This window comes from Prinia subflava, chromosome 6, assembly GCF_021018805.1.
Source record: "Prinia subflava isolate CZ2003 ecotype Zambia chromosome 6, Cam_Psub_1.2, whole genome shotgun sequence".
Lineage (NCBI taxonomy): Eukaryota > Metazoa > Chordata > Aves > Passeriformes > Cisticolidae > Prinia > Prinia subflava.
In genome coordinates, this window is record NC_086252.1 from 35,117,589 (window position 1) to 35,135,984 (window position 18,396).

General features: G+C 38.1%; 1 protein-coding gene across 2 annotated transcripts in view; it reads left to right on the plus strand.

The window, feature by feature from the left end:
* The window catches only part of ARHGAP15 (Rho GTPase activating protein 15), a 322,319-nt gene that overhangs the window by 43,349 nt on the left and 260,574 nt on the right, over positions 1-18,396 (plus strand). For both annotated transcript variants that reach the window (XM_063401000.1, XM_063401001.1), the window contains exons 4-7: positions 3,943-4,017; positions 7,171-7,232; positions 8,589-8,676; positions 14,670-14,759. In XM_063401000.1, the coding sequence (XP_063257070.1) occupies positions 3,943-4,017; positions 7,171-7,232; positions 8,589-8,676; positions 14,670-14,759 (315 nt within the window). The remainder of the gene's footprint in view (positions 1-3,942; positions 4,018-7,170; positions 7,233-8,588; positions 8,677-14,669; positions 14,760-18,396) is intronic.

Below are 18,396 nucleotides of genomic sequence, written 5' to 3' on the forward strand. Positions count from 1 at the left end.
ACCTTCTCCTTGGCAGAGCAATCCTGTGAGTGATGGAGAAAACAGCAGGTAGATGCCAGTGTAGGGTTTCTCATCCAAAGCAGAGCTCTGCTGGACCAGGTGCTGCTTCTCTGAGAAAACCATGGTTTTCCCAGGCTACTTGTAGATGGTGTTTGTGGATAAATAATCTGTGGTGAATAACTTACTTGACAATCTTGAAAGCCACCTAGAAAGGTCATACAATTATCTTAATTACTTAGGGATACAAGTGAATTCAGAATGACATTTCAGGAAATAATTAATTGTCTGTACTTTGCACTGGAGCAGCATTTTGAGTAATGCCGGTTGGTTTTGTTAGGTTTGGTTGAAATCAAAAAGAATTCTGCTGCCTCTCGTTGATGAGATGAATTAGGTTAGAAATATGCCTGCAATGGGAAATAAAGAAACAAATGGGTCCTCCAAGTTTCTTTTTAAATCAATGCCACACTGTGTGAAGAGAGCAGTGCTGACTTAGCCGTGATGAATCCCCAGAAAAGGAGGGAGAATTTGAAGAACAAACGGGAACACGGAGAGAAATTAAATGAACCATGGTGTTCCTGTGTTTCACCCCCTGTGAAAGCAGCAGTTGTCAGATGGCTGTCCCTTCACACCGGGGCACCAGGCACACGGAGTGGAGGCTTTGCCTTTGTGGCAAGGATGATGACGGATTAGTGCCTGGATGCTGAAATAACTCTGGTAGGAGATGGATCCCCTTTAGCTAAGGGAAGGGGGGGCTGCTCAGGCTGAGTTTAACAAAACCAGACTTGCCCACAGACTTGCAAGCGCTCGCAGAGTGGATTTTTAGTGCTGCAGGTGACATTGTTGCTGACTGAAGAATGTTCATCAAATCAGAAAACTGCTGATAAGCTGCCTTTCCCAAAAAGGGGTCTCACGAGCTTCTCCTGTAAATCTCTGCCTTTCATCGTGCCCTGGGAGGTGAGGTAGAGGACTTGTGACAGATATTATTTAGGTTTTTCTTGAGTTTATTAGGGTAATCAAATGGAGTTATGGAGGAAAAAAAATCTCAACCCCTCTCCTTTGTAGTCTGTCTATTAAAAGCTGAATGAAAGAATGAAAATAACAGAGCCCTCACTTCCCTTTGAATGTTTGGGTACCTCATTGAGAATTGTGAGTATATTGAAACATGGCCATCTTGACTGCTGTCCCCAGCTTCTGCTGAGAACATTTTAACTTTCAACTGGGTTTACCTTAAGGGACGTGATGTAACTAACTCATTCAATTGTATTTGCAAAATATATTTAAGACCAAATTTCTATCAGCCCTGCTGGAATTTTATCAAATCAATCAAAAAGAATATATTTCCTCTGATGTTACTTTTTTTTTAAAGTTGTTTTGATTCATTTTCTTTAAAGTTCTATTTCTAAACCAAAAGGCTGGTAGAAATCAGTAAGAACTTTATTGCAGTTTCCATTAATTCCATTTGTGAGCCAAATATTCGGGGTGTCTTTCCAGAAGAGCTGGATTTTGGCTTGCATAATTGTGGATTTTGGTTGTATTTCTGTAACTAGGTTCAGACTTTGGAGCTTCAGGAGTTTCTTTGCATGAGATTGCACATTGATGGGCTATCAAAAAGAAACAGCTTTTTAGCAAAAGTATCAAATAAATAATTGTGTAAGAGGCTTATTCTTTCCCTTGCCTTCATGAAGTTTTCCCTAATGTTTCTTCTTTGCATACATAAAGAGGTTTCTTAAAAGGACGTCGTTTCATCCACACCTGGAATTTAATTTCCCTTAATCTTTTCTTATTTCCTGGAAATCTTGAATCTTCTAATTCCACTACCCTAATAATTTGCTAAGCCTAAAAAAATAGGGCTTTTTACTCATTTCTTCATTCTGTTGGGGATGGATTCAGGGTTCTGGGTAATTTCTTTTTGACCAAGTATCAAACGTGAGCATTTCTCCCGCTGATGCTCCGATCGCGGAACCAGAGAGCGGCCGAGAGCTCTGCTCGGTGCTCCACTCTTCACGAGGTGTCACACAGGGTCCCCAAGAGCCACGTGGGGCTCTGGAGAGGGCAGCTGAGTGCCAAAGCAGGCACTGTGGAGTGCCTGTGTGCCTTGTCATTTAATCTGGATGAGTGAAGGATGCATTTGAGAAGTCATCTTTGAGCAACGCGCTCTGCCGTGTGTTAAGGGGTGATTGGAATGTGGGGATCCGGGCAAGGAAGAGCTCCTGTGATCTAGACCTGAATAGCTCAGCTATATGTCTCAGGCACTATAGAACCTTCAGAGTTGTCTAGCAGCAGAGATAAAGAAAAAGATAAATTGAATTAATTTATTTTGAATTTATATACATGTCTCTGCCTGCATTAATATTAAGCTCCATCCAAAATCTAAATAGAAAGACTGTAATCTTAGAAGTTCTCTCAATAGCATCAGCAAATCATTCTTGTTTACCCTACATGCTAATAAAACAGGAACATGACACTCCTGAAAACAAGATTGCAAAATACAGAAAATGTGGTCTGACATTTTTTTTCTCCCCAAAGGAGGGACTGCCACTAACTAAAGTATTTCTTATGAAAGCTCGATTGCTTAAGATGCAGAATATTAAGAGAGAAAAACACTTTAGGACACAGCCATGTCACCAGCTGTTACTCACCCTTAATGAAATTGTTAAGTGATATTCTTCATAAATAGGTCAGAGAAACTTCTGAATTGTGAAGAATGTTTTATCTCTTTCTTTGAAATGTTTGTATTAAATTTAGAACTGGTAATTCATTAAGCTCATTAGCTCTGACTAGGAGAGTAGAGCAATATCTAGGATATAGATTTCAAGGCTTAAAAACCTTAGTGCTTACAAATAAACATGAAAGCAATGTGTGGAGAAAAAATATGGGATCATAATATGTTTAACTGTTTTTTGAGCGTGGCCCTCTGGATTAATTAAGAACATTTTCTATATTCAGACACTTGAATATAAACAGAATACATTATGACTTTTGGTTAACTCTCTTTTAATAGGGGAAAAGAATGTGTTATGATGAATACAGTGGAAACTAGTTGAGACTATATTTTATTGTTTGCTTTGTGGCTTCATCTAAAAGAGGAAATTATCACTGAATTTTGCAGGACCTCAGCTTGTGGTTTTTTGGTTTTTTTTTTTTTTTTGATTGATATTGAATTTAAAGAGTAAAAGGTTTTTATGTATATATATACACACACACACTTGCACACATTTTTGAGAGATCTGTTCTTTGTTGCAGATTTTTGAGGAAGTAAAATGCTATTGAGCTCTGCCAAATGCTGGATTTGTGAAGTAACTTTTATTTCATTTTAATAGTTTGTGGTATAAAGCAATAATTTTTCAGAATGAATTAAGTCACAGTTGATTGCATTTTCTTCCTCAGAAAAAAGGGAGAATTGGAGGGAATTGAGGACTCAGTATTTGGGAGCAACTGTAGAGTCAAAATCCAGGATTGCTGTAACCTTTCACTCATGGAGACTTCAGAACGAGCCTTTAAAGCAGATTAAACTTGCTGGATTTTTGTGTGCTTTTGCCCAGTTGTTTTCTGGTTTCTTCATTGCCTTGCTTTTTGTGGCCTTGAGGTTATAATCAGCACCTTCCTTATTTCTCCAAAATGAGTTTAGAGCACCTAACCAGATAAACCATTTTTGAGATTCCTAATAAGAAAAAAACACCATAATTTAGGTTATTATTATCAGCTGATTAATTTTTAGTTAAATTTGCCAAAGTGACATCACAGAGAAACACATTTATACCAGAGTTTTATACCAGAGCTGTACCTTTTAAATACCCAGGGCTCAGAGGAAAACCAGAAAGAAACCCCAAACCTCCACCCAGTGTGTGCTGTGTGTGCCCTGTAATTAAATTTGTTGGTCCATCTTTACCTGTGTGTATTTGCATCCTCTCTGAATGTAAATATTTTCTTCTTCTTTTTCAGATAAGTCGTCACAGAAGGAATCTTTCCCAACACAACTTGACATTTCCAGACATCATCAGTACCCAGGACCCCACGGTGAGAAATTGCTCTGTAAAACTGATAAATCACTCTGGTTATTTTTAAGATTTATAACATAAATGTTGCACTTGCTTTACTAAAGAATGAATACGTGAAGATCTGGATGCCTCAAGATTTTAAGGGATGTGAGGGACTTTGATTACTCCATAAAAAGAATAATTTCAGAAGGTACAAATTCATTTATATGGCTTGACTTTGCTGTTAATTCCCTTGTACCTGACTGAGGTTTCACCTGTGTTAATATTTGGTATAAAAGAATGTGATGAAGTCTTTGTCCTCTCTTTGCCCTTATTAAGATGTTTTCAATATTAGTATTAATTTGTATAAGAAATATTATAATGAAATTAAAAACCAATAAATTCTTGATGTTAGCAGAATCTAGGGGGAATGAGAAACAGATGTTTTTTCTGCTAAAATAAAATGAATATGCAAATACAAGTTAATTAAAGAAAGATTGGTATCAGCAATACTGTTACTTACACAAACTTTCCAGGATTAGGTACCTTCAGAAGGTTTGAATTCTACTCAAGAAAATTACAAAACCTGTATGTGACACAGTGATAATTATGTTTCCTTATAGTTTCTAACAATATTAGCTCATGACCGTGAGAGTCTTTTTTAAAAATTTTTATTTAAAACCTCAAATATTTACACTATGTACTCTCATCTTTACTAGTCTTCTAAAAACAATTTAAAAAACAAATCAACACAAATTCCACAAAATAATTCCAATTTCCTATTTCTATGCTAATTCTTCAGGGCATTTTGGGTCATTTTCTCAACCTTCCACATGCTGAAAAGGTGCAGGAAGGGCAGCAGCTTAACAACAGATGATGATATTTATTGAGACAGAAACAGAGTGTATCATTAGGATATATTTGGAATTCTTTTCAATCCAATATCATCCATTTGCAGAATTATTACAAGTTGATCCTGAGCTGCCCTAAAACTGTTCCCTTGGAAAAAAAAGTATCATAGAAAAGGAGATATTAACAGATGTTAAACAAGGGGAATGGAGCACCCCAAACAGAATTTATAAAAATATTGGGGTCATCCTAGATATATTTTTATTTGACTTTGTGGTAGTTTTTTCACAATTCCACATGTGCCCTTTATATTAATTACAGAGAAAACTGTGCACGTTATCAATTAGAGGTGGTCATGTTAATTTTATTCAAGGACAACACCTGTACTAATTCAATTAAAGCAATATATGTGAAAGGAGTTTTCTTAGCACTGAGAAGGGTTCATATTAACTGCAGCTCTTGTAGTTTTTTACTGTTCAGATTTGAGCCATTTAATTTGTAGCAAATGGTGGATTTGAGCTATGTAATTTAAGTCAGGATATTTTATATACCCAATATTTGTTAGTGGATTTGATATCCTAGCTGAAGACAATTATAAGGAAAATATGACTGAGCAGCAACATTTTCATCTGGAAGCACATCGAGTTCTTAACTTCCCAAGGCTGACCACAAAGGTGATTCAGATCTGATGCTGAAAAATAATATTTTCTTTTAGTTCTGGATTGGTTAAGACAGCAGTTTGGGAAGGTGGTTGGTAAACTTTGAAAACACGAGATTTTGGATCTGATTCAGAGAAGCAATCAACAGCTTGAATGGTTAGCCAGTGCTCCTCCCAGTTTCTGTTTCCAGATGGATAGAAATATTAAAAAGAATAACTTTTCTCATAAATTGTTTGGTGTCCGTGGCCCTGGCCAGCCCCCAGAAGTTTCATGCTGCAAAACCGAAGGGTTAGAATGGGAAGAAAAATATCAAAAATGTAAAGTAAGGGGGGGGGAAAAAAAAGTAGGTGGAGATGGGGATTAAAGCTTATTTTAGCTCTGCGAGTTCACCCATCCATCACTAGATAAACAGTGACATAACTCTGCACAATAATCCCTGCACACTTTCTCCCTGGGTTTTCTGTGGTAATGATATGTATGACAGGAATTTACATGAGATAATGACAAATTACAGACGAAGCACACGCTGATCCTCATGCACCCACTTGGGAATGTCACCTAAATCACTGTCCATGGGCCTGCAGGGCTTTCCACAGGTACAAACAGACATGTACACAGTGTGGATGTCATTGCATGTTGTATATCCACCACAGACAAGATCTGAGGCAATCATGGAACATACTACGCTCTTCAAATAATGCTATTTTGTACAATCAAAATAACAGACATGTTTGATTTAAAAATCCTTATATTGCCTGTTAAAGCATGTTTTATTGCTATTTAATGGCTTTGCAGACAGCAAAATTCTATTGAAATTGTTATGAAATTGCCTTGTGATGCAATTTACTACAAAGACCATGTGGAGTTTCTAATATCAAGTCGGGCACTGGCTCAGTTGTGTTTGAAAGCAAAACCAGACTCCCTCTTAATCACAATTTTGTTTCTTTTTCCCATTACTGACACAGTTGAGACATCCTTAGTTAATGAGACTTGATGAGATGGAAGGTCATTGAGTTTGGCTGAAAAAGTCATCTTGCTTTGTTTGGTTTTTGGCTTTTTAATATAAATTTATCTAGAGAAAACTAACCCCTCTCCCAGCTGTACAATGGGATATTCCAGCTAATCAGAGAGCCAAGGTCTGCAAGGAGCTCTGGTATTCAGAGAGGTGGAACAGCACAAATAGAAATGAAAAAAACAGAGCAAGCCCAGGCCTTGCTTCTAATACACCCAAACTCAAGCACAGTGTTGGGACTCTACAATCAAATGTCACAGTCCCAAACAGAGTCCTCAGTGTGGTGTGTCCCTCACAGCTAATAATGAAACTCAATATATAAAATGATATTTTAACATCATTTACCTGCAATGTGTTTAAAATCATCTTTTCTTGTAGCTAGAAACTTTGCCAGAATTTACATAAATTTCTACTAAATAAATAAAATAAAGGAAAATAAAACTTTTTTGGGTATATATTGTGGGTAATTTTGTGTGTAATAATTGACTTAAAGTGTGGTTTGCAAATATTCAAAAGAATAGAATATACCAGATAAAACAGGAGATTAAATGGAGAATTAGTTGTAAGATGTCCCACACTAGAGCAGCTGGATGCAGACTCCCATGCATGTATTAAGTGGTTTTATTCAGCTGAATAAATAATATGGTTATGACCTTTTTTTTCTTTCTTGTAGGTAGTGGAGAAGGAAGGATATCTTCTGAAAGCAAAAATCGCAGATGGAGGCAAGAAATTAAGGTATAGCATGGGAGTGTGACAGAGCCTAAAGGGGAGCCAAGAGAGTTGGAGAGGGACTTAGGACAAGGGCCTGGAATGACAGGAAAAGGGGAGATGGCTTCAAACTGACAGAGCACGATCAGATTGGATATTAGGAAAAAATTCTTCCCTGTGAGGGAAGTGAGACCCTGGCACAGGTTGCTCATAGTAGCTGTGGATGCCCCATTCTATCATTACTGGTGTCATTTGATATAAATTGGGTACTGGATTTAAGATATATTGCAAGATATATTGCCATTGACTTCAATGGTAATCCACATTCATCCAACCTATCCAACTCATGGGAAAGTTTGTTTAAATCTGCACATAGCACTCTTGACCACTTATACATTTGTGCACTTAAAAGACCTCTATTAAATGGAAAGGAAAACCAGAAAAATATTGAAGATCTGATGTGCTTACCAATAGACAACTCATATTCACCACATGAAGCAGATCAATAGTGGGTTTATGAGTATTTCTGTAAATATCAGATGTTATGACCCCTAAATTCAAAAATCAAACTTGAGCTGGTGATCTAAAAATAGCTTTTTATCAGATCAGATTTATGATTATCTAGTGGTTTGAAACCCTTTATAGGTAATATATATAATAATATTTTCCTCTGAGTTGATTGTGTGTTTCTGTATCAGGGGACATCCTTTCACACGTCCATGTGTATTTTCACTTCTCCCTAGCCCCAGCAGTTTTCTAGGACTGTACCATGAACTCCTGATGTTTAATGGTTACTCAAACCTTGCTCAGATATTGTTCTTGTCTTCCTTGCACTCCTGTAAACTTTTAGTTTAGGGAAAGGAGAAAGCATTTGGGACCTTTCAAAATAAACCTGTTACTGAGCTCTGTGTAGTCAGATCAACATTTTTCCTTCTCAGTTTTATTTTAAGTATTAGGTACCAGAAGGGCACCAGCTATTTCAGAGTCCTCTACATGTGAACTTTGAGCATGTGTGAATAATCTCACCACTTGCATTTGACACCATGGCAAAAAAGAAACACAAATGGGCTTCAAAATATGAATGAGGAGAAAGAAGCCCTTCAAGCTTTGATAGGTTACATTTTGGTGGTAATTAGGAGGGTGCAAATCCATCAATGTTGTTCGATGTTTGTTGACAATGTTGACTTCAGACCATTTTGTTTCTAATATATATATTATTATGTATTATGTCTTAATAATTAAAAGACAACTCTACAAATAAAATATCTTTTACCTCCTGCTCACAGATTTTGCCTTTCTCTCTCTCTTTTTTTTTTTTTTTTTCTTGTTTTGGTTTGGTTTTTGTTTCTTGATTTTTTTTTTCCTTTAAATTTTCTTTGCTAGGAAAAATTGGTCCACCTCCTGGATTGTTCTTACTGCTCGGAAAATGGAATTCTACAAAGAATCCAAGCAGCCAGCGCTGGCTAACCTGGTAGGCAATCAACCATCCAATACCCTCAATCTCCCGGCAATAATTATTTCAATATAAAAAGTTTGGTGTTTACAGGGGACAAATTTAGACTGAGCTGGCAACTTCAAAGGTTTGAGAGCAGCTGAAGGAAAAATGCCTTGATAAGCTCTTAATCAGATGTAGTGTATGTGAAGAAATAGGACACAGCATGTCCTTTATTAAGAGGTGCATTTCGAGAGTAATTGCAAAGTGAGACAAATGGTGAGTGACTGCCCAGTAATGTGAAGGTAACACTTTAAATTAAGGTGCCACTTATAGATGCTTTATTCTTATTTATGAAAATGATCACTAAATGCAGCTACTTTCTCAAATAACGCATTATAAAGTATGTTATAAAATGCATTAGTAATAAATGTTGAACAGATGATGCGATGAGAATCTGTTGCAAGGGATATTGTGAGGCGTAAATTGTATTAAACCATGCATGTGCATCTTTAATACATGAATTTAAGTTGTTATCTACATCCTATAAAGTGGCTTATACATTAATAAATAATAATAAATTATTTATAAGTGGCACCTTAATATAGGGTGTTACCAAAGCAGAAAACATTATAAGTTAGCAAAGTGATTTTTTATCGCAGTATAAATGTGACATCCACCATATCCCGCTAACCTCCCTGAATATTTCTATGACTCCATCTAATGCAGCTAATGCAATTTCTGCAGCCTGTAGTTACCATGGAGTGAAATTTGCAGCACCTTTTTTTATTGTGCCCCAAGGAAAGGCCACCCAGCTCGGTCCTGGGGGATGTGACAGTGCGCGAGTGGCGGCGGCGCGTGTCCCCGCGGTGCTGGGCGTCGCCGACCCTCAGCGTGGGCAGCAAAAGGGAAATTTGGTGGCTCTGTGACAATTTCCGTGGCTCTGTGGGCAGTGAAAGGACGGGCTTGACAAAGCCCTGTTGTGAAAGGCTCTCAAGGCCCGATCGAACCTGCCAAATCTTGTTGGCGTGACGGGTGGCTGCAAAGGTGCTCTCTTTGGCAGGAGTCACAACCATTCTTGTATAAATCCAAGATCTATCAATGCCACCTGTCATAAAATCAGCCTTGTTGTGTCTTACATTTTTTGAAAGAAGGCGAGGTTTGTGGAAAAAGAACCCCAGAAGTAAGAGATGAAACAATAAAAATAAATAAAGGGTGAAATTTAGCACTTTCTCCTTGTGTCTGTGCTAGTCCAGCTGGAAAACACAACTTCTCTGCAGCCACAAAAAAAGAAAAGCTTAATTATTGTTTTTTACAGAATCGCCTGTTTTCCTTAAAGTTGACTTTTATGTTATTTGGAGAAAGGCAAATGTCTAAGGTGAATTTATTAGAATCATTCTTATAATTTACTAAGTGTCTTGCACCTCTACCCTCTTCCTCTTACCTCTCTGTGCAAGCCCTCCCCCAAATTCCAGGAGATAAATGAGCTGGAGGAAATTTAACACACAGAAGGCTGGATTTTACTCTGAGGCTCCTCAACATGGTTAAAATCCCCATTAATTCTTTAGGGATTTGGGCACTAAACTAGACCTGCCTGTAGAATGGGATTTTGGCCACGATCTCAAACAGTTTAACTAAAAAAATGATGTTGTGCTGTGAAATGGGACCTTCTAAAAGGTCTGTCCCTATCCCTGAAGCTTCAGTCACCACCAGTGCTCATTTTATCAGTGAGCTAAAATCTCCTGCCTCCTGTGTTAGGAAGAACACAGACATATTGAACTTGTATTTTCCTCATGCTGGGGAAAATAAGGGGGTGTTTTGTTTTGTTCCATGCTAGATTTGAACACTGGGTCTGTGAACTCAATGTTCACTAGGTGAGAAAAATCTGTTAAATTTACATTTTCTGTCTGTTGCATAAAACTTAAATGCAACAGTAAATAAACAAATTGGGTACAGCTTGAAAACAACTAGAACTGTCAGTGCTCATAATCTTATAACCCAATTTCCTAAACCCCAATTTTTCACATCAACAAAGGCTGAACTGCCATGTTTGGCTCATCTGATAAAGTAAATGCAATGCTTATTTCCATTGTAAACCACTTAACCAGATATAATTTTGATACTAGAAAGGGACTAATACAAAAAAAAATTCATCAGAAGCCATTTGTTTACTGATTTTATTTTATTTTGCCAGTTTTAGTTTACTTTGGAAAAGAGGGAACTCAAGCATTAATTAAACAATGTAAGAGAAACGATGCTCATTCATGATAGTATGAATTATAACAAAGCATTTTTATTTTAGCAGGAAAATGATGTGACTTAACAAAAAGATTAATGTTCCTTTGTATTCTAAAGATATTAATTCATTAATTATTAATTATTGAATACCGTACTTGGAGCAAAAATTTAGACTAAGCATCATTAAAAGGAATGATATTTCACAAAACAAAGGCAACAGGAGAGAAGGAAATGAGAGCCCCTCTAATCATACCTCTTTTCATGACAAGGGGACTAAATAGCATTTAGAGGTGATCTAAAATTCTATTTGTCTAAACCTTGAGTGATGTTTTAATCAAAGAATATCTAAAAGGAGGTTTTGCTGTTCCTGTGTAGGTGCAGGGCTCACTGTGGCAACTTTGCTGTTGCTTTGCACAGAGAGGACTGGGATCCATTGCTTTGCTTTCTCGTGAAGTTGGTGACAAAATCCGGAGTTATTGGAAGTAATAGAGCACAGCAGTTAAAGCACACAAAGGAGAGATTCAGAAAATGAGATTGTTTACAAATACTACTGAAAATGCAAGTTTGCATCCCATGTAGCTAAATCATTAACTTTTGCTGCTGCCTTGATCATTTGTGGTCCTGGCTTTAATACATTTCTTTTTGGGTTTTGTTTGTTTGTTTGTTTTTTATTTGTTTAACCATTCTTATTAATTTGACTAGCTATTTTTTTTTAAATTAAGGACATTGTGATCTAAATGAATCACAGCTCCATTCTTCCTTACCAGCATTTAATTCTATCATCAGTTGGTCTTTCTGACCAAGAAAATGTAGTCAGTTTATTCCCTCAGATAGTTTATTCAACAGAGGTTATTTTAACCTCAGGTTATTAGCCCATCTGCAAAGTAATTTAGAGAGTGAAAATGCTGCTGAAATCCATATTCATGTTTAGGAAGATTTCATCTTAGCAGACACTTGTATCAATTTACAGCATAACCCCCTGCAACAACATTGATATAACATAATTGCTCTGACTGCAGAGCACAAAGCAAGGACGTGGAGAGCTCAGGCTTCCCAGTCACCTTAACTTGCTCTCTCCCTGTGTCTCTGGCTGCTGCACAGGCTGGGAAGCCAAGCCTGTAGCAGGGAAATCTTTTGGCCAAAATGAATTTCCCTGTAGATTTCCTGGAGTTCTGAGGGGTTTCAGTGGGTGCTCCCCAAGGGTGCAGCAGAAGAGTGGAGGGCAGTTTCAGGCTGAATGGGTCTGAGGGATTTACCATGAAATTTTCATCAGGAGCTTCACATTTGATGCCATACCCGTGAGTTCATTGTGGTCAGAAGCGACACATTCTCCGAAGGATAAGTTTTCATGGAATCATAGAATGGTTTGAGTTGGAAGGGAGCTTAAAGATCATTTTGTTCCACTCCCCTGCCGTGGGGAGGGAGACCAGGTTGCTCAATTCATATTTATTTCCCCCAGAGAAAGAGACTGACTCCAATAATTATTGCACACAGCAGAAGCCTGTTTGTCTTTCCCACACCACAAGCCTGCATCCCATCCTTTCTGGAGAGGGAGATGCACATGCCTGTGCTTTTCTTCTGCTTATTACAAATTCAGAGCTGTAAACAAACTCCAGAGTACTGCAACTGCAGCAAGATTACACTGTGTGTTCACAGAAGGGTCCAGGTTCTGCTCTTGCATATATTTTTGTACAACAACAGAAATCAGAGATACTACTGAGTTCCCTATTCCATCTTCCTGCAAAGCCTCTCTAGGCTCTTCATGGTTTCTTCTCCCTTCAGTGTTCCATGACAGTTTTCCTCAGGAAAATATTCTGCACCCTGGTAATGTGCACTATCAAAAAACCATTTCTGTTTCTTTGTCTACGTGTTAATCTCTTCTTTTAATCTCATCATGTGTTTCCAAAATTGCTCAACATTTTCTGCTGCTAGCATAAATCTGCCCTTCTTTGTTAAAGTATTTTCAGACTCAAACTATCCATGTGGGTTATTTTTTTTTTCAAAGTAAGATTACCCACTTTGAGAAGCCTGTGTTGTGTGTTCCTGATGGGTTGCAGAGCTGCCTCTGTGGTGCAAATCTGGGCATTGCATGGAGTCCTGGAGATGATCTGAGCCTCGTAGCCCTATTTATAGAAGTATTGGAATATTGAAAACTCATTCATTTCCTCCACAATTTGAATATTTATTTGCATTAATATATCAGGGCTTGGGTTTTTTTCCAATTCTGTAAATTTTGCCATGCAAATATTAGCTGACTAAATTTCACAATATTTTTTGCAAAATGAAGTGTCAGTGCTGCAGTTTTGATCTGTTATTAGAAAAAAATTGGAAAGACTAAGCCCTTGTCAGAGGCCAGGCAGGAAATTTGAGGCAGAGGTGGGGAAAGAGAAATCCAAGCTCTTTTCTTCAGTGGTTTGACCACAAGAACATCCTTCTGTTTTGAAGAGTATATTTCTTTTATTTAAAAAAAAATTAATAATAATAATAATAAAAGAAAAGGAACAAAGGCACACAGGACTGTCAGTTTTACTGGAGCTTAACCATTGTGGTTTTATGGTTTGGCAAATGGAGAACATAATTACAATCCAAGTACTGAAAGCTTCCAGAGACTACGCCTGCAAATCACTTGACCAAGATCTCTTTGCTTCTTTTAACCTAAATAGGTTCTTTTCCTGCCATCTCAAAGGCATCCTGGAGAACACACATACTTTAGCCTTTAATAACAACATCAGAGAAATTCAGTGAGCAGTTTTTGGAAAGCTGAATCCGTGGCTGGTGCTGGACTGGCCACTCTTAACTCTATAGAGTCTGTTTCCTGTATCACTAATTACATTTTTAGGGTAACTATGGCTTAAGAGCAGCAGAGAAAATAGCTGCATCAAGCTGATTAATTGAATTATGTGGATATCACTCCATGCTCTACCCAAAAGGGAGTTAGTGGTGCTTTCTACTGTTAACAGGAGGATTTTTGCTGTTGAGTAGGATGTGCAGCAACCCAATCTACAAAGCCTACTCTGAACTCCATGGGCTTTGCCAGAACTGCTGCACAGGCAGAGTCCCTGGAGAAGGAGCTTCGATGGCAAATGAGGATTATTGTGCTTTACACCAACTCCCAGCAACGTAAATGATACAGGCAAACAAATCTGCTCTTTGAATCACTTGCATCCATCTGGAGGAGCAGGGGAGGCAGAGCTGTGTCACTCCAGGATGCGTGGACTGACACTGAGAAGTATCAGCCCTTGTGCTGAGCTCTTTCTGGGTGTCACACACATGCCCCCGAAGACTTTTCTTCTTTTTTTAGGAGCAAGAAATGATAATTTGTTTGGAGGAAGGAGATAGCTTGTCTTAGGGATACGATGTATGCTCTTGTCTAATTTCTGTCCTTTCCAGTTGCATCAGTTTAAATTTGTGTTTGGGAAACCCACAATTTTTTTCCGTTAAACTCAATGACTCTTCAAGAGGTTTGGCAAAGTAAGCAGTGGAAATAGCTGGTCCATGTGTCTGCATTCGTGTTTTGATCTACTATGTTACACTAGACTGTTTTTTAAAACATTTAATTGTTTTTAAAATTATGTTCTAGTATGAGAACCTTATTTCTGAACTAAGACACCCCAAGAGTGGTTATTTAACAATACCAGGGTATATAATGAGCTCTTTTCAGTAATATCAGCAGCTGTGCTACAACAACCTGTCACTTTAACTTGATCTATTCCTGTTTTATCTGATAAGTGTCCCCATTTGTGAAAAGTAAGGCCATACTCATGTTGATTTTTTTTTCCTCTTTTCCTTTCCAGAAACCGGGATATAAACCTGAGTGTGTGGATTTGTGTGGTGCTCGCATTGAGTGGACCTCAGAGAAATCCAGCAGAAAGAATGTCTTTCAGGTAAGAGCAAAAGCTTTCCACTGCTCATTTGAGTGTGAACTCTGTGAAGAAGAGGTAGGTTTTATTTCCTTGGTTTTAATAACTAGAGCCTGATTTAATACAGCATTTTTCTTACCAGTGAAGGAGTGTAACACTTTACCCAGCATCGGTTTACTATTTTTCTAAGAGAAGGATTTCTGATGACTGAGTCTCCTAAACACTTGAGAACCTGTTGATTTATTGATTAATGCTCTATATTCGATTTGTTTTTAAAACTTAGTAGGTAATTGCTTTGGGTTCAGGCCTAGAATCTTGACCTAGAGGACTTCCATAAACACAACTTCTCCAAACTGCTTATACAAGCACGGCTCCAACGCAGTGCGGTTTCTCTGTTTATTTTTATTGCTGCTCAGGGTCCTCAGACGGTGATGACCCAGGTTCACTTCTGCCAGGGGAGGGGAGGATTTTAAAAGCTTGCCTCTGTTAGGGCCAGCAGAGAAGGACATGCATTTCTCACAGGACTATTCTTCATTGATGGAAAATAATATTATTTAATTCCTTGGTCCAAATCCCATTGAATTGAAAGGGAGGATCAAGGCCCAAGAAGATGAAAGGAGGGGAAAAGCATTACTGCAAGGTTAACATTCCAGGATTTAGGGGCTAAAATAGTTTATTGCAACATCTTCAGGTTTTGGACATAATCCAGCTCCCATGAATATCAGTAGAAAGGATTTGTTGGGGTTTTTTTTCTGTTTCACTAAATGTTGCATCAAGCCACATCAAAATATTATTCTCTATGAGCAGAGTTGTTTCCCAGAGTTCTAACATTTAAAATGTTTAACAATAAAAGCAATGAAGAGGGGAGAGAAGCAGAAGGGAACATGTCAGGGTCAAGATCTCGTTAGTTACCAGAGAGCCCTTTGGCATCATGACCAATGAAACATGCTGGAGGAACCAACAACGTCTGGGTCTGGGGTGGAAGAAAAAAAAGAAACACATAAAAATACCCCTAGAGGCCTGTATGTGGCTTCTTAAAAAGAAATCTCTTTGGGTCAACTGGGTGTTACAGAGGTTTTTTCAACGTTTATTTTTCTAGACATCTTTCTGAAGCACATGCAATATTTAGAAATATCCCTCTTTTCCAAGACAGGGAGACTTATGCTTCTATACCCCCCACATCTTTCAGGTTGTCTTGAGACAACACTTGGGGCTTTGTCATTTCCTAGGTATTTTTAGAATAAATATTTTGGTTTTGCTGTCAATCTTCAGCTTTTTTCACTTGGAATGTGATTAAGTATAACCTCAGCCTTCACTCCTGCAACCCCCTGAGCACACTGACAGGTCTTCTGAGCTTCTAGGGTTTATTTCTCATTTTGCAGTAAGCAAAAATTCCCGTTTGGAAATGCGTTTCGGAGCGGTGACTCTTTGCAGCTAATACATTTCCACAGTAAGGACAAACAAAGCTCTGTTATTGATTTACCAAACTGGTGGTACGAAGGCTCTGCAGCGCATTTTCTTCTCACTTCTGCTCGTGTGAGGTGTAACTCCACTGAATCAGAATAATGTGAGAAAGGAAACTCGTGCACTACTGTTTGAACCCATTAAAATGTGTCTTCATCAAGCCAATAAGTGAGTAGGAGAGGCATTAAGGAGTAAAAGCATGGGAGGAAGGACATATGTTAAGACACATTTTGAAAAGGGATGGAGCATTGTTTAGACAGAGAGCTACAAGGAGGCTGTGCCAGATGGTAAGAGCGAAAGAGGAGAAGGCTTTGGCACCAGTAGTGGTGACATTTTGGGAAGGGAAGGGGCTGAACGAGGCTGGTGCTACATGAGCAGATAGTGTGGGAAGGGCACTGGAGAGGGAGAGAAGATTTGTGAGATAGTCTGGAGGGAATCCAAGGCGAGTTCGAAAGCGGAGAGGTCAGTTTGTACCTGGAAACTGAATATTTCAGGAAACACTTCTGATCTACTTATTCCTCGTGAGGAGACACTTCTTCTGATCTCCTTATTCCTTGTGGGTGGGAATAAAATTGATAGTGTGTGTCTACTTATTCATAGGTTTGTTCAAATGAAAACAAAGTGGGTGGCTTTCTTTAATACTTTCTTATTTGGTTGTGTTTTTGCATCCTAAATATAGATGCATTGCATCACTATTTGTTCAAATATATTAGCTGCTTAACTCTGAAATGATCAGAAATAAGTATAATTGTATCTTCAAAGCCCATCAAAACATAGTTGGCATTTTGTTTCATTACTTTCTAGTAAAAACTTCTTTTCTCATTCAAACAGAGCAGTGGTTGCTCTGTGCTAATGTGTTGTATTAGGAGTAGGTGTGGAATTCTGAGTTTGATTTAGCCAGGGTGCTCAATTTGAGTTCATGAATTATAGATCACAAGTGGAAAATTACTTTTGGAATTTTGGGTTGAAGAAAAGAGAAGGAAATCTTGGACTTAAAATCCAAGCAGATGACAGTTAATGGATAGCAGCAAGGAGATGGAGCATAGGAGTATCATAAAGAAAAACTAATTGGAAATATGATCGATGCAGGGAGGAAAAAAAAAAGGGGAAACTGCACGTAAATTATATTCAGGCAGGAAGATTTGGGTTTCTGGTCTTGATCATGATGTTTTCAGCAGTGTTACTCCTCTCATTTTAATTGAGCTACTCCTTTTTTAACAGGATAAGTCTGATCTGTCTCACACTATCCAATTTGTGCATGCAATCTATTTCTGTTCTTGATGAACACATTATGTGGGGTTGGGATTTTTTTTCCCCTCAACTCTTCCTTAATAGTGACTGAAAATATGCACATCTCATAGAATATAACCTCCTGATTCCATTTCATTTATTTTATTGATGATGTAGCAGGCACCAAGGACAAGACCTGGTTAGATACAGCTTCCCATGATGTGGGGAAAGGTAGCAGCTCTCAGTGAGACATGGTGCTGTTTGTTCTTGCTGGCTGAGTGATGGGATGCACTAGGTCTTCATCGGAGGAGTGCTGAATAAAAGAAGATTTATGTTCAAATCACATGCTTTAAATATTTCTGCTAAGTGCTAGTTTGCTCTTTGGTGTTTAGCCTGAAATTTAAAGCACTGAGGATTAAAAGGATTACAACATAATCTTAAATAATCCTAAGTGTCATTTACAGAGAGATGGTTGTAATAACTAAATAAAACCATGTTAAGGGATGGCAGTGTTGTCAGTCAGCAACTGGAAGAGAAACAGCGCCTGTGTCACTCTGTTGTTTTCCTCTTGCCTTCTTTTTTTTGGCTTAGTTTGATATTGGGTAGGTGCGTTTTGATGTGGGTTATCAAAAAAGAAAATAACTTAATGGACTACTTCTCAATCGGTACTGATATGGCTGTTGAAACACCAGTAACTAGGCTAATTTGCAGATTTTTTTTTCCAATTTTCCATGTTTCCTACTTCTAGTAAACTTTTCAACTGGATCTTCTTCTTCCCCCTGTTTTACTCAACCTCTGCTCTAAGCCAAGCAGCCTTTTAATTTGAAATTCAGCCCAAACTCCCTGGAAGATGTGCTCTTGACCTCTGGATTTTTAGTTCTAGGAGTTCATTAGCACAAAGTTCTGTGGTTGTACACTATTTCCTTGAAGAGGTTTTGGGAGATTTCTCGCAGATAGTTAAGAAAAG